Source organism: Pan paniscus, chromosome 18 (genome assembly GCF_029289425.2).
Source record: "Pan paniscus chromosome 18, NHGRI_mPanPan1-v2.0_pri, whole genome shotgun sequence".
In the NCBI taxonomy this organism is placed as follows: Eukaryota; Metazoa; Chordata; class Mammalia; order Primates; family Hominidae; genus Pan; species Pan paniscus.
In genome coordinates, this window is record NC_073267.2 from 24,794,055 (window position 1) to 24,806,634 (window position 12,580).

General features: G+C 49.8%; 1 protein-coding gene across 2 annotated transcripts in view; it reads right to left on the reverse strand.

Annotated features, from left to right (window-relative positions):
* Positions 1 to 5,756: 5,756 nt before the first annotated feature.
* COG7 (component of oligomeric golgi complex 7) overlaps positions 5,757 to 12,580 on the reverse strand; it is a 64,744-nt gene continuing 57,920 nt past the window's right edge. The window contains exons 15-17 of one of the 2 annotated variants that reach the window (XM_003813706.4): positions 10,565 to 10,679; positions 9,709 to 9,852; positions 5,757 to 6,354 (exon numbers count right to left, since the gene is read on the reverse strand). In XM_003813706.4, coding sequence (XP_003813754.1) covers positions 6,188 to 6,354; positions 9,709 to 9,852; positions 10,565 to 10,679 — 426 coding nt within the window. In that variant the 3' untranslated portion in view covers positions 5,757 to 6,187. Of the gene's footprint in view, positions 6,431 to 9,708; positions 9,853 to 10,564; positions 10,680 to 12,580 lie in introns of both variants that reach the window. The other variant, XM_063598575.1, reaches the window with a different exon arrangement.

Sequence of the window (12,580 nt, forward strand, 5' to 3'; positions counted from 1 at the left end):
TAGTAGTTGTGGCCACAATCACTGTTACCATTTGTTGTTATTAAACAAGGACTACATTGGATCAAGTACTTATCATATGCCAGGCACTATGCCAGTAACTTTTTAAATTTTATTTCATTCTCATAACCACTGAGAAATAGTATAATAGCATCCCATTGCACAGGTAAGAACATTGAGGCTTAAGAGGTGAAGTAAGGTACTCGAGGTTTTTAAGTGACAAAGCTGAGACCCCAGCCTCACCCTCTGGGTGCCAATGGTCATAACAATACCAGTCCCTTACAGGAGCCCAGAGCTTTCGTATTTATTATCTTATTTGAAGCTATGGGGCATTATTATCTAGCCCGCGTGACAGCTCTTCAGTTACATGTCAATTTGAACAGGCTTAAGCTACAAAGGGAATTCATTAGCTCTTGTAGTAAAAGGGTTTCAGGCATGGCTGTATGCAGGGGCTCGCCTAGGTCTGGGGTTTCTTTTTTCTTGAGATGGAGTTTTGTTCGTTGCCCAGGCTGGCATGCAATGGCGCTATCTCGGCTCACTGCAACGTCCATGTCCTGGGTTCAAGCGATTCTCCTGCCTCAGCTTCCCAAGTAGCTGAGATTACAGCCACCCACCACCACGCCTGGCTAATTTTTATATTTTGATAGAGATGGGATTTCACTATGTTGGCCAGGCTGGTCTCGAACTCCTGACCCCAGGTGATCCACCTCGGCCTCCCAAAGTGCTAGGATTACAGGCATGAGCCACCATGCCCAGCCTAAGGTTTCTTTTTTTCTTGTTTTGAGACAGGGTCTCACTCTGTTGCCCAGGCTGTGGTGCAGTGGCACAATCACGGCTCACTGCAGTCCGGACCTCCTGGGCTCAAGCAATCCTCCCACCTCAGCCTCCCTGAGTAGCTGGGACTACAGGCATGCACCACCACGTCCGGCTAATTTTTGTATTTTTTGGAGAGAGGGTGTCTTCCCATGTAGCCCAGGCTGGTCTTGAACTCTTGGCTCAAGCGATCCACCAGCCTCAGCCTCCCAAAGTGCTGAGATTACAGGTGTGAGCCACCACGCCTGGCCCTATCTGGTGATTCTGTGTTGCTGTCCTTCTTAGAAAGGTTTCCTCCACGTGCTGTTCTTTCTGAATATCTCTTTACACCTGCAATTGCAGCCCTGTCCCCTCAGCACAGCAATCCCAGGGGGAAGAAAGCTCTTCCTGAACATTTTCCCAGCAATAGCCCCAAGAATGAGGCTTGTTTGGACCCACCCAGGGCCCATGATCATCCTGAACAGGTCACGGCAACAGGGAATGGATGAAGATGCTGCCTGGCCGGCCCTGAGTGAATCTATGGAGGGTGGCCCTTTACAGACACCTGTAAGAGGTCCTGTTCAGAGACATTTTGGAGCTGCCTGTAGATTGTGAGGTCAGGACCAGGCTGAGGGTGAGCATCGGCGAGCATCAGCTTGCCATCCCTGCTCTCAAGGGGCCGTGAGGGCCAGGCTGTGGTGCAATGGCCTCATCGCTAAAAGCAGGCTCCAAGTCATTCATTCCCCTGCCCTCTGGATCTAGCAAAGAGAAATGCTGTCCCGCTCCTACTCTGAGATCCCTTTTTTACGGCTGGAAACTTAGGCCTGTGGAACCCAAATTGCCCAAAAACAGCATTCTGTAATTCCCAACTCTACCCCAAAAGGAAAGGAGGGTTACAGATGCCAGAAGACTATGAAATTAACATTGTGGGCTGGGCACGGTGGCTCATGCCTGTAATCCCAGCACTTTCAGAGGCCGAGGTGGGCGAATCACTTGAGATCAGGAGTTCGAGATCAGTCTGGCCAACATGGTGAAACCCCATCTCTACTAAAATACAAAAATTAGCTAGACATGGTGGCGCATGCCTATAATCCCAGCTACTTGGGAGGCTGAAGCAGGAGAATTGCTTGAACCCAGGAGGCAGAGGTTGCAGTGAGCCGAGATCACACCACTACACTCCAGCCTGGGACACAGAGTGAGACTCTGTCTCCAAAAAAAAGAAAAAAAAAAAGAAAGAAATTAACATTGTGTACATGTGGCCACCACCACTGTATTTCAGCGGCTTTTCAAATAACCCTGTGAGTTAGGTACCATTTTGACTCCCAGTTTTCAGATTAGGAAATGAGGCGCGAAGAGGTGAGGTGACTTTTCCAAGGTCACACAGCAGCTGGGAGGTGGCGAAGCGTTGAATCAAGCCCAAGCCTGTCCCACTCCACAGCCTAGTAGCTCTCATGAGCCCAGCACAAAGCTCACCACAAAGCTTCCACTTTCGAGCAGCATGTGTCACCTTCCAGGTTTCTGGCTCTCGCTTCTTCGAGGCAATAGCCAGGCTCAAACCCTGCCAGGAACAGCCTGTGATCCACCACATGAGAAACCAAAATATTTTTCTTTGTGTGGGTTTGAAGCCGATGCTGTCGGAGCCAGCCAAACTGGTTCTGAGGATGTGAGGATGGCATGTGTGGGAAGCCCTGTGAGGACAGAGCCGGTGGGACACTGGCCCTAGCAGCCCAGTGGGGCTGGTTCAAGAGTGTTGGAGGCTGGGCGCAGTGGCTCACGCCTGTAACCCCAGCACTTTGGGAGGCCGAGGCAGGCAGATCACCTGAGGTCAGGAGTTCAAGACAAGCCTGGCCAACATGATGAAACCCCATCTCTACTAAAAATACACAAATTAGCCAGACATGGTGGCATGTGCCTGTAATCCCAGCTACTCGGGGGGCTGAGGCACAAGAACCACTTGAACCCAGGAGGCGGAGGTTGTAGTGAGCTGAGATCACCCCACTGCACTCCAGCCTGGGCGATAGAGTGAGACTCCATCTCAAAAAAAAAGAACAGCCTTGGGGATGGCAGGGTCACTCCAGAGGGCTGGCCTGGGCCACCTGCTGGCCCGCTGGGATGAGATGTCCCGCCACGTGCCCACCGTGTCCCACATGAGGAAGGCTGCCTGATAGCCGGGCAAGAGTACAGGTGCCGCAGTCACCAGGCTCACTCTGAACTCCGGCCCTGCCACAGGGTAGCTGAATGGCTCTAGGAAAGTCCTTAAACCTCGCCATACTGCGGATAAGACTCCCCGCCTCCCAAGGCTAGAGTGAGGTCTGTTTATTTATTTATATATTGATTGATTGACACAGGGTCTCACTGTCACCCAGGCTGGAGGGCAGTGGCGAGATCATAGCTCATTGCAACCTCCAATTCCTGGGCTCCAGTGAGCCTCCTGTCTCACCCTCTTGAGTAGCTGGGACTACAGGTGCCCACCACCAAGCCCAGATAATTTTAAAAAAATTTTTATAGAGATGAGTCTTGCTCTATCACCCAGGCTGGAGTCTAATGGTGCAATCTTGGCTCACTGCAGCCTCAAACTCCCAAGCACAAGCAATCCTCCCACCTCAGCTTCCAAAGTAGCTGAAACCAAAGGTGCGCACCACCGCAGGCTAACTGTTATATTTTTTTTTTGTAGAGACAGGGTCTCACTATGTTGCCCAAGCTGGTCTTAGACTCGTGGCCTCAAGCGATCCTCCCGCCTCAGCCTCCCAAAGCCCTAGGATTACAGGTGTGAGCTACCATGCCCAGTCTGTGGTGAGGTTTAAGTGAGACATCCCAGAGAGAGGCAGAGCTCAGCCCAGCCCCTGAGACCCAGGCAGGGCTCAATTCCAATGACAGCCCCTGCGACAGGCACCACTGCCATCCCCTTTCTTTCTTGTTAACAGAAACCCAATCAAGGCAGCCAATAAGCCCAGCTCAGGCTATAAATCCTGATTGGTCTAAGCCAGTGTTTCTCAACTGGAGGAAGTTTCTGGAGACATTTTTGGTTTCACAACTAGGAAAATACTACTGGCATCTAGTGGGTCAGGAAAGTTAAACAGCCTGCAACGCACAGAACAGCGTCAAACACAGAGCTGTACAGCCCAAAACGTCAATAGCCAAGGCTGAGAAACGCTGGTAGAAGCCAGCCTGGGCTTTCCCGCCTCCTTTGTAGCGGGGATGCCTCATGACTGAGAAACAGCCAGTGAGGGCTAGGAGAAGGCTGGCCAGGGCTTCCAGGGAAGCCGCCACTTGCATGATAGAAGGGACAGAATTGCTGCTCTACCTTCTCTGCTCCCTTTTTCCCTGAATGCAGATGCAGCACCTGCAGTTGCAAGAGTCACCTGCCACAATGAGGCCTCCAGCACATGGGGCTAAGTTTCAAAGCACAGGGCCTGACTCCAGCCAGCCACTAAATCAGTGCCTGTAGCCACCACTATTTTTTTTTTTTTTTTTTTGAGATGGAGTCTCACTCTGTCACCCAGGCTGGAGTGCAGTGGCACTATCTGGGTTCACTGCAACCTCTGCCTCCTGGGTTCAAGCAATTCTCCTCCCTCAGCCTCCAGAGTAGCTGAGATTACAGGCACGCACCACCATGCCCAGCTAATTTTTGTATTTTTAGTAGAGACGGGGTTTTGCCATGTTGGCCAGGCTCGTCTTGAACTCCTGACCTCAGGTGATCTGCCTGCCTCAGCCTCCCAAAGTGCTGGAATTATAGGCGTGAGCCACCGTGCCCAGCCACCTTTTACTTCTTTTTTATTTCTTGTTATCAAGAAAAATTAATTTCTGTTTAAGTCACTCAAATTACGTTATTCCATTATTTATAGCCAAATATAATCTTAACAGATAGACGCTATTAATGAAAAACACTGAAGTTCATACACCATACATTTTAAAAAAGAAAAAATGTGGGCCAGGCACAGTGGCTCACGCCTGTAATCCTAGCACTTTGGAGGCCAAGGCAGGAGGATCACTTGAGCCTCGGAGTTCGAGACCACCCTGGGCAACAAAGCAAGATCCCGTTCCTACAAAAAATGTTTTAAAAAATTAGCCAGGTATGGTGGTCTCCATCTGCAGTCTCAGCTATTTAACGAGCTGAAGCGGGGGAGTTGCTTGAGCCCAAGAATTCGAGGCTGCAGTGAGCTGCGATTGTGCCACTGCACTCCAGCCTGGGTGACAGAGTGAAACCTTGTCTCAAAAAAAAAAAAAGGAAAAAACTGAAAGCCTAATTCCTTACCATGGCTGACGAGCCCCCTTATGATCTGGCCCCCAGCTTCTCCAGGGATACTGCTTCACCCTTTCCTCCATGAAGCCCCTCCTCTCCTGCCCCAGCCGCCCTTGGACATGCCTCAGGGCCCGGTCTGCACCACTCCCTGGGCCTGAACGCACCTCCTCCTTCACTCTCTGCCACATGGCTCTTACTCTGTAGGTCTCGGGCTGCCCACTTTATGCAGTGCCAGCTTCCACCCTGACACCCGCTTTTCTGCTAGCACTTACCTCTGAAATTATCCCCATTTACCTTCTTCTCCCTCCCTCTCCCACTGAACATAAGCTACAGGGGAGGACCCATATCCCTAGACATTCCCAGTGCGCACAACATGGCAGACATGTGGGAAGCACTAAAAAATGCACTGAAGAAGTAAGAGGCCGGGTGCAGTGGCTCACACCTGTAATCCCAGCACTTTGGGAGGCTGAGGCAGGCAGATCACTTAAGGTCAGGAGTTTGAGACCAGCCTGGCCAACATGGCAAAACCCCATCTCTACTAAAAATACAAAAATTAGCCGGGCGTGGTGGCGGGTGCCTGTAATCCTAGCTACTCGGGAGGCTGAAGGGGGAGAATCACTTGAGCCCAGGAGGCGGAGGCTGCAGTGAGCCAAGATCACACCACTGCACTCCAGCCTGGGTGAAAGAGTGAGGGGGAAAAAAAAAGAAGAAGGAAACAGTCTTCTTGCATTTCACAGTAGTTATTTATTCAATTTTCAAGATCTGATCCTTTAAAAAAATTATCTAAAAAGTCTTCTCTGATAAATAATACATCTTTAATTTACAACTCTTTTTGATTATACAAATGAACCAAGTCTTTTTTTTTTTTTTTTTTTTTTGAGACAGAGTCTCGCTCTGCTGTTAATTTTTGTATTTTTAGTAGAGATGGGGTTTCACCATGTTGGTCAGGCTGGTCTCGAACTCCTGACCTCATGATCCATCTGGCTTGGCCTCCCAAAGTGCTGGGATTACAGGCGTGAGCCACCGTGACCAGCTGAACCAAGTCTTTTTAAAGTAACTTCTGCCCAATCTTGGGCAGAGTTTCTGAGCAAATCTGTGCTGGTGAGTCGCGAAACAGCAGCCCTGGCTCTCTTGGTGGTCCGGTGTGTGGTGGGGTCAGTAATTCACACTCCGCATGGTGGCCACGGTGGTGGCCAGGCGACGGGGCAGGCCTTTGCTGACCTGTCTATAGTCCTCAGGCCTGGTCTTCAGGAGCGTCACGATGTGCTGGAGGGTGCGGGACGGCTGCAGGCCCAGGGCATCCATCACATTGATCAGATAGTCTGTGGGGGCGGAGAGGAGACAGACAGAGCTCCACAGACTCAGCACCAAGCAGGTCAGAGCCCCACAGGGCCTCCCCTGAATATGAAACAGAGAAGCTGCCCTGCCAAGTCCCTAGATGCGGGGCGCCAACCCTGCCCTCAATAGGCCCTTTACTCACCAGGTTCTTCCCACAGTGTCAGACCAGACTGTGAGCTTGGCTCGAGTCTAGGAACTCTAATTTAATAAAGAACTAACCAACATCACTCCCATCCCCAACCACACACACACTCACATGCACACACACGCACACACTCTCACATCCAAACTCACACAAACTCACATGCGCACACACTCACATGTACACACTCACATGCACACACACTCTCACATCCACACTCACACACAACTCGCACACACACTCACATGTACACACACTCACATGCACACACACTCTCACATCCACACACACTCTCACATCCACACTCACACACACTCACATGCACACACCCGCCTTCAGCACCAGTCTGAAGGACCAGCTGACCTCACCCAAAGCTCTGTTCTGGGGACTCCTGGGTTCCAAGCCCTGGCCCCCAGGGTATCCACTGACCACTTGGAAAACCCAGAGGGTCAGGAGACACACAAGCTTGTCTGAGCAGTTACTAAAGACCTCCTGTCAGAACGCCGCAGTGAAGACAAGGACAGTGTCTGGGGTGGGACCCTGGTATAACACAGGTTTCCACATTTCCCAGATGACCCCTGAGGCACTGGGGATACAATCGGATACAGATTTCTGAGCCTACCCCCAGACTAGGTCGATGAGCATCCCAAGAGAGGATTCTAGGGTTCTGTCATTCTACAAAGCGACCCCGGTGGTTCTAACCACCAGGCAAGCTTGGGCAAAACAGACAGCATGGGGGAGCAAACCAGGTGCAGCCAGGTGTGACCTCAGAGAAGCCCTTCCACCTCCCTGAGTCTCTGCTTCCATCTGTCCACAGTTACCACCCATCCGGCAGCATGGATAGGGGATGAAGCGGGAAACGAACATGAGAGCACCTGATGTGTCGCAGGTGATCAATATATCAATGCTGCCTTTCCCTCCTGCCTGGGCAGTGCAACCCAACCCAAGGGAAGCCTTGCAAAGCCTTCTCCAGCTCCTCCCAGTTCATGCTTGGAAAGACTAGAAGACAGCACCACCCGATATGCCCCTGGCTAGTTTTTTTTTTCTTTTCTTTTCTGAGACGGAGTTTCACTCTTGTTACCCAGGCTGGAGTGCAATGCTGCGATCTCGGCTCACTGCAACCTCCGCCTCCTGGGTTCAAGCAATTCTCCTACCTCAGCCTCTCAAGTAGATGGGATTACAGGCGCCTACCACCACGCCTGGCGAGACGGGGTTTCGCCATGTTGGCCAGACTGGTCTCAAACTTCTGACCTGAGGTGATCCACCCACCTCAGCCTCCCAAAGTGCTGGGATTACAGGCGTGAGCCACCGCGCTCAGCGCCCCCCCACCGGCTACCTTCTGATCTTGGGTTCATCTCTTCTCCTTGACTAAAGTGGAGCTCCAGGCAAGGCCTCAACCTTCCTTGTGTTTTTTGTTTTGTTTTGTTTTTAATATTTTGTAGAGACAGGGTCTCGCTATGTTGCCCAGGTTGGCCTCAAACTCCTAGGCCCAAGCGATCCTCCTGCCTCAGCCTCCCAAAGTGCTGGGATTACAGGCATGAGCCATGGTGCCCAGCCCCCTGTGTTTTCTTTTTAGGCCCCACTCAGGGCAGGGCCAGGAGGAGATGCCTGCTCTGTCATGGCTGACTCAGGAAGAGCTGCTTCCCAGCAAAGGTGCCGCCAGGCACGTACTTACTCCTTTACAAGTTTATCCATAAAACCATGAGCTCCACTTGACTGTCAGCCAAGAGCTGCAAAGAGCTGGCCCACAGTCTACTAGGACATTTTTGTTTGGCGAGCAGTGTTTTTTGTTCTGTTTGTGCTCATGCTTAATTTGAATGTCTTTCAGGTGTGCATGCTTTGCCACAGACCTCACCACTCTGTCGCCTTATACCCTGCCAGTTTCATATACTAGCCTGACCTTCCCTGCCCCTAACTGTACATCCTTACAGTGTAAGCTCAGTAAGCATGGGAGCTGCCTAAAGCTTTGTTGTCTCTATCTCCTAGAACTACAGCTGGCACACAGATGCTCGAGCAATGCTGAATGAGTGAAGAAATGAATCTGCAGGGGGAGCTTAACAGGGAGGAATAACAAGGACAACTGAAACTGAGGGGCAATCCCTAGATTTCACTCCACTCACTAGTTCCAGTTCTTCCCCCTGCTGCTGCTTGTACTAACAGGGAACACCAACACGCATTTGAATTCTCTCATCTCTCTTTCTCTGAAGGGAAGTAGCCAAAAGGCTGCCTGTTCCTCTGGTAAGTGCTGAGAGCTGACTATGAAATGAGCAGGGGTCAGGAACTCAGGACAGCTGGATCCCAGGCCTGGCTCCATCACTAACAGCTCTGGGACCCGGAGGAAAGCACCTTGCTTCTAGTTCTTCTTCTGCAAAACAAGAGCCAGAAGCCAGTTGAGCCTGGCTCAGCCCTGTGGTCACTGAGGACGAAGCTCTGGCTGTGTCCCCAGGGAGCTGATCTTTCAGGCTTCTACCACCCGCTCTCCTGACCACCCCGAGAGGTGCGTTAGGCTAAAGAGCAGACAAGGCAATGGAATGGCATCAAGAGACTGGGGAGACTCCCTGCCACCTGCCAGCAGTAGCCCCATGCTCAGAGTACACCTGGGCAGTGAGGCCCTCCAGTGAAGAGGGCAGGCAGGAGCAAAGGGGACACGCCCACTGACTTGGCAGGCAGGATGCTATCTGGATGGAGACCACAAAGTGACCCTGGCCACATGGCCTTGTTATGCAACTGCCCTGGGCCTCTGTTCCCTATCGGTATGATGGAGAAGAGAGCACCCACCTCACAGGGGAGTTTGGAATTACATAAGACGATGGGTGCGAGTGCTTGGTCCAGCGCCAGGCATGCCTGGTATGCAGTAAGAGCTCATTAAACACTGGTTGGGAATTATGGCACAAATGGAGCGGGCCAGGTGGGGCCAGGCTGCAGGACTCGCTGAAGCTTATCTCACTGAAGCTCCCCTCAATGGTTCTCAAGTCCTCTTCGAAAACATAGATGTCTGAGCTTCAACCCGGTCTTGCTAAGTCAGAATCTCTGGGGCAGGGCCTGGAGAACCTGAATTTTCAACCAGCTTCAGAGCCAAATCCACAGCTGAAGCTAAGGGGAGACTTGGGATGAGATTCCTGGAGGGCAAAGGAGAAACTGACAGATGCAGCAGGCAAGAGCTGTCCCTCCCACCGCCTGTCTTGTGGGGACCCACCAATGTCAGTGGCCAGCTGCTTGGCAGAGTGTGGGCTCAGCTCGGGGATCTGTAGGATCGCATCACAGTAGGTCTGCATTGTGGCTCTGGCGATCGAGCCCAGCCAGTTGTCAGCCATGTTGTCCAGCTCGGGCAATTCATCCCCTGAAAAGAAAAGGAGGTCATCAAGGAAAACACAGGCCTGCAGTAGCTGCTGAATGCACCAAAGTACCAGGAAGCTTCTGGTCTCAATGGGAAACACAGGAAACCGAAAACAGTTACATCTTAGGGCCAGGTGCAGTGGCTCATGCCTGTAATCCCAGCACTTTAGGAGGATGAGGCAGGCGGATCATTTGAGGTCAGAAGTTCGAGACCAGCCTGGCCAACATGGTGAAACCCCGTCTCTGCTAAAAATACAAAAATTAGCCAGGCGTGGTGGTGCGTGCCTGTAGTCCCAGCTACTCAGGAGGCTAAGGCAGGAGAATTGCTTGAACCCAGGAGGCGGAGGTTGTGGTGAGTCAAGATCGCGCCACTGCACTCCAGCCTAGGTGACACAGCAAGACTCTGTCTCAATAATAACAATAATACAGAATACAAAGTTACATACAAAATACCATCTGCTTACAGAGCAGAGCCAGAAGGCACAAGCGAAAGTAGAAATACCAGTGTGTTCCACAGTGGGATGTGGTTATAGATTTTTTCAAGTTGTGATATTGTTTTAGATACAGCATGTGTACAAAAAGTACATGTTAGAAGGTTAAAAAAAAAAAACAGGGCTTGGTGACAAATGAGCCCAAGGATAAGGTGTCATCTGGAGTTTCTACCCTGGAAACTGACAGCTTGACTTGTAACATCGCCAGAAACGGTCCCCGCTTACCCTGCTCAGGAGGAAATGGCAGCTTTCCAGCGTGCAATGCCAACTCTAAGGCAGAGTCCTCCTGAGTCACAAATGGCTCAAGATTCAGGGGGAGGGACATGATGTACTGCCCGATCTGAAACAAAAGAAAGCTCTGTTAGCCTGACATTGACACATACGGGTTATTACTTTATGGGTACATTTGTGTGAAGGCAAATGGCAGAGAGACAAAATTGCTAGACCTCGGGTGATCCCAAGTCTGATCTTTCTAGTATGTGGTGATGCTTGTTATGGCAGTACCCTAAAAAAAGAATCACTGGTAGCTTGCATATAGATTATAGATTCATCCTTCTTATAATGGCCTCAATATTTTTGAAATGCATTCAACACAATCTCTATCTCCAATGAAGTAATGGATATCAAAATGCTTTGTAAAATTTGAAGCATTGTGTAAATATAAGTATTATTACTGTTCATAGGTGAAAAACCAGTAAGATACTAGTGTCAGAAAGTGTGGGGCCAAGCAAGAATTCAAATCCTGTCTTCTGAGGCCAGGCACAGTGGCTCACACCTGTAATCCCAGCACTTTGGGAGGCCGAGGCGGATGGATCTCCTGAGGTCAGGAGTTCAAGACCAGCCTGGCCAACATGGTGAAGCCCTATCCTACTAAAAGTACAAAAATTAGCCGGGGATGGTGGCAGGCACCTGTAATCCCAGCTACTCGGGAGGCTGAGGCAGGAAAATCACTTGAACTCGGCGGGGGCGGAGGTTGCAGTGAGCCAAGATCATGCCATTGCACTGCAGCCTGGGCAGACTCTGTCTCAAAAAAAAAGAGACTCTGTCTCAGAAAAAAAAAAAAAACCTGTCTTCTGGATTTGGATCTGATTCTCTCCCTCCTAGATAATTTAACCAGAAGAAGAAAGGAATTCTGTTTGAAAAAAAGCCATTTATAACTATAATTAATTTGGAGAAAAAACTATATTGTTTTCATAATATAAACTCTTGAAACTAAAGATAGACAAAACCTTGGCTGGTGGGGAATTGCAAAAGGTCATTTGCAATTGTCCTAAAAGACATTTAGGACATGCCCACAATTAGCACAGTCTTGGTCATGTGTTTGTCAGATATCCATGTGATGCCAAGAGTGTAATTTAGACCACTGTTTCCTATTTCTATTGTAATTCATTGTTTTGTGTTTTAAGGCTAAGTATGTGTTTTGTTTCAAAATAAGGGGGTTGACTTTTCAGGTTTCAAAATGATAATATATGTTTTTAAAAGGTCTTTCTGCCTGTTGTTGCTTTTTTTTCTTCCTGCTACATATTCATTCCATGACATTCCTGTCACTGATAATTAATTCTGTAAACTAAAAGTCAGGAGACTATCAAAGCAAGATCTTCTCAATCTGGCCTCACACATGTCTACGTAACAGCGGGCTCCTTTCAGGGTGTGGTGTCCAGAAGTTAACACAGACTCGAAAATCTACCCAGACCAGAGAACTACAGGATGATCATGCCCTTCTTTCCAAACATTCAATATGGTTTGGCTGTGTAAGTGTAAACATCCATTATTAGTTTGGTGTTCCTTTTCTCTTTTTTCTTTTTTTTTTTGAGACAGAGTTTTGCTCTTGTTGCCCAGGCTGGAGTGCAATGGTGCAATCTCGGCTCATTGCAACCTCCGCCTCCTGGGTTCAAGCAATTCTCCTGCCTCAGCCTCCCGAGTAGCTGGGATTACAAGTGCCTACCACCACACCTGGCTAATTTTTTTTGTATTTTTAGTAGAGACGGGGTTTCACCATGTTGGCCAGGCTGGTCTTGAACTCCTGACCTCAGGTGATCCGCCCACCTCGGCCTCCCAAAGTGCTGGGATTACAAGCGTGACCCACTGTGCCTGGACTGGCGTCCCTTTATAAGAGGTACACAGATGGTAAAATAAATCATTTTTTTCTTTCATGTACTTAGTATAATCTTTCACCCAAAGTAAGCAAGTGGCCACTTACCTCACTAATAACAACAGCTACTGTAAATTTCAGCTTGAAGT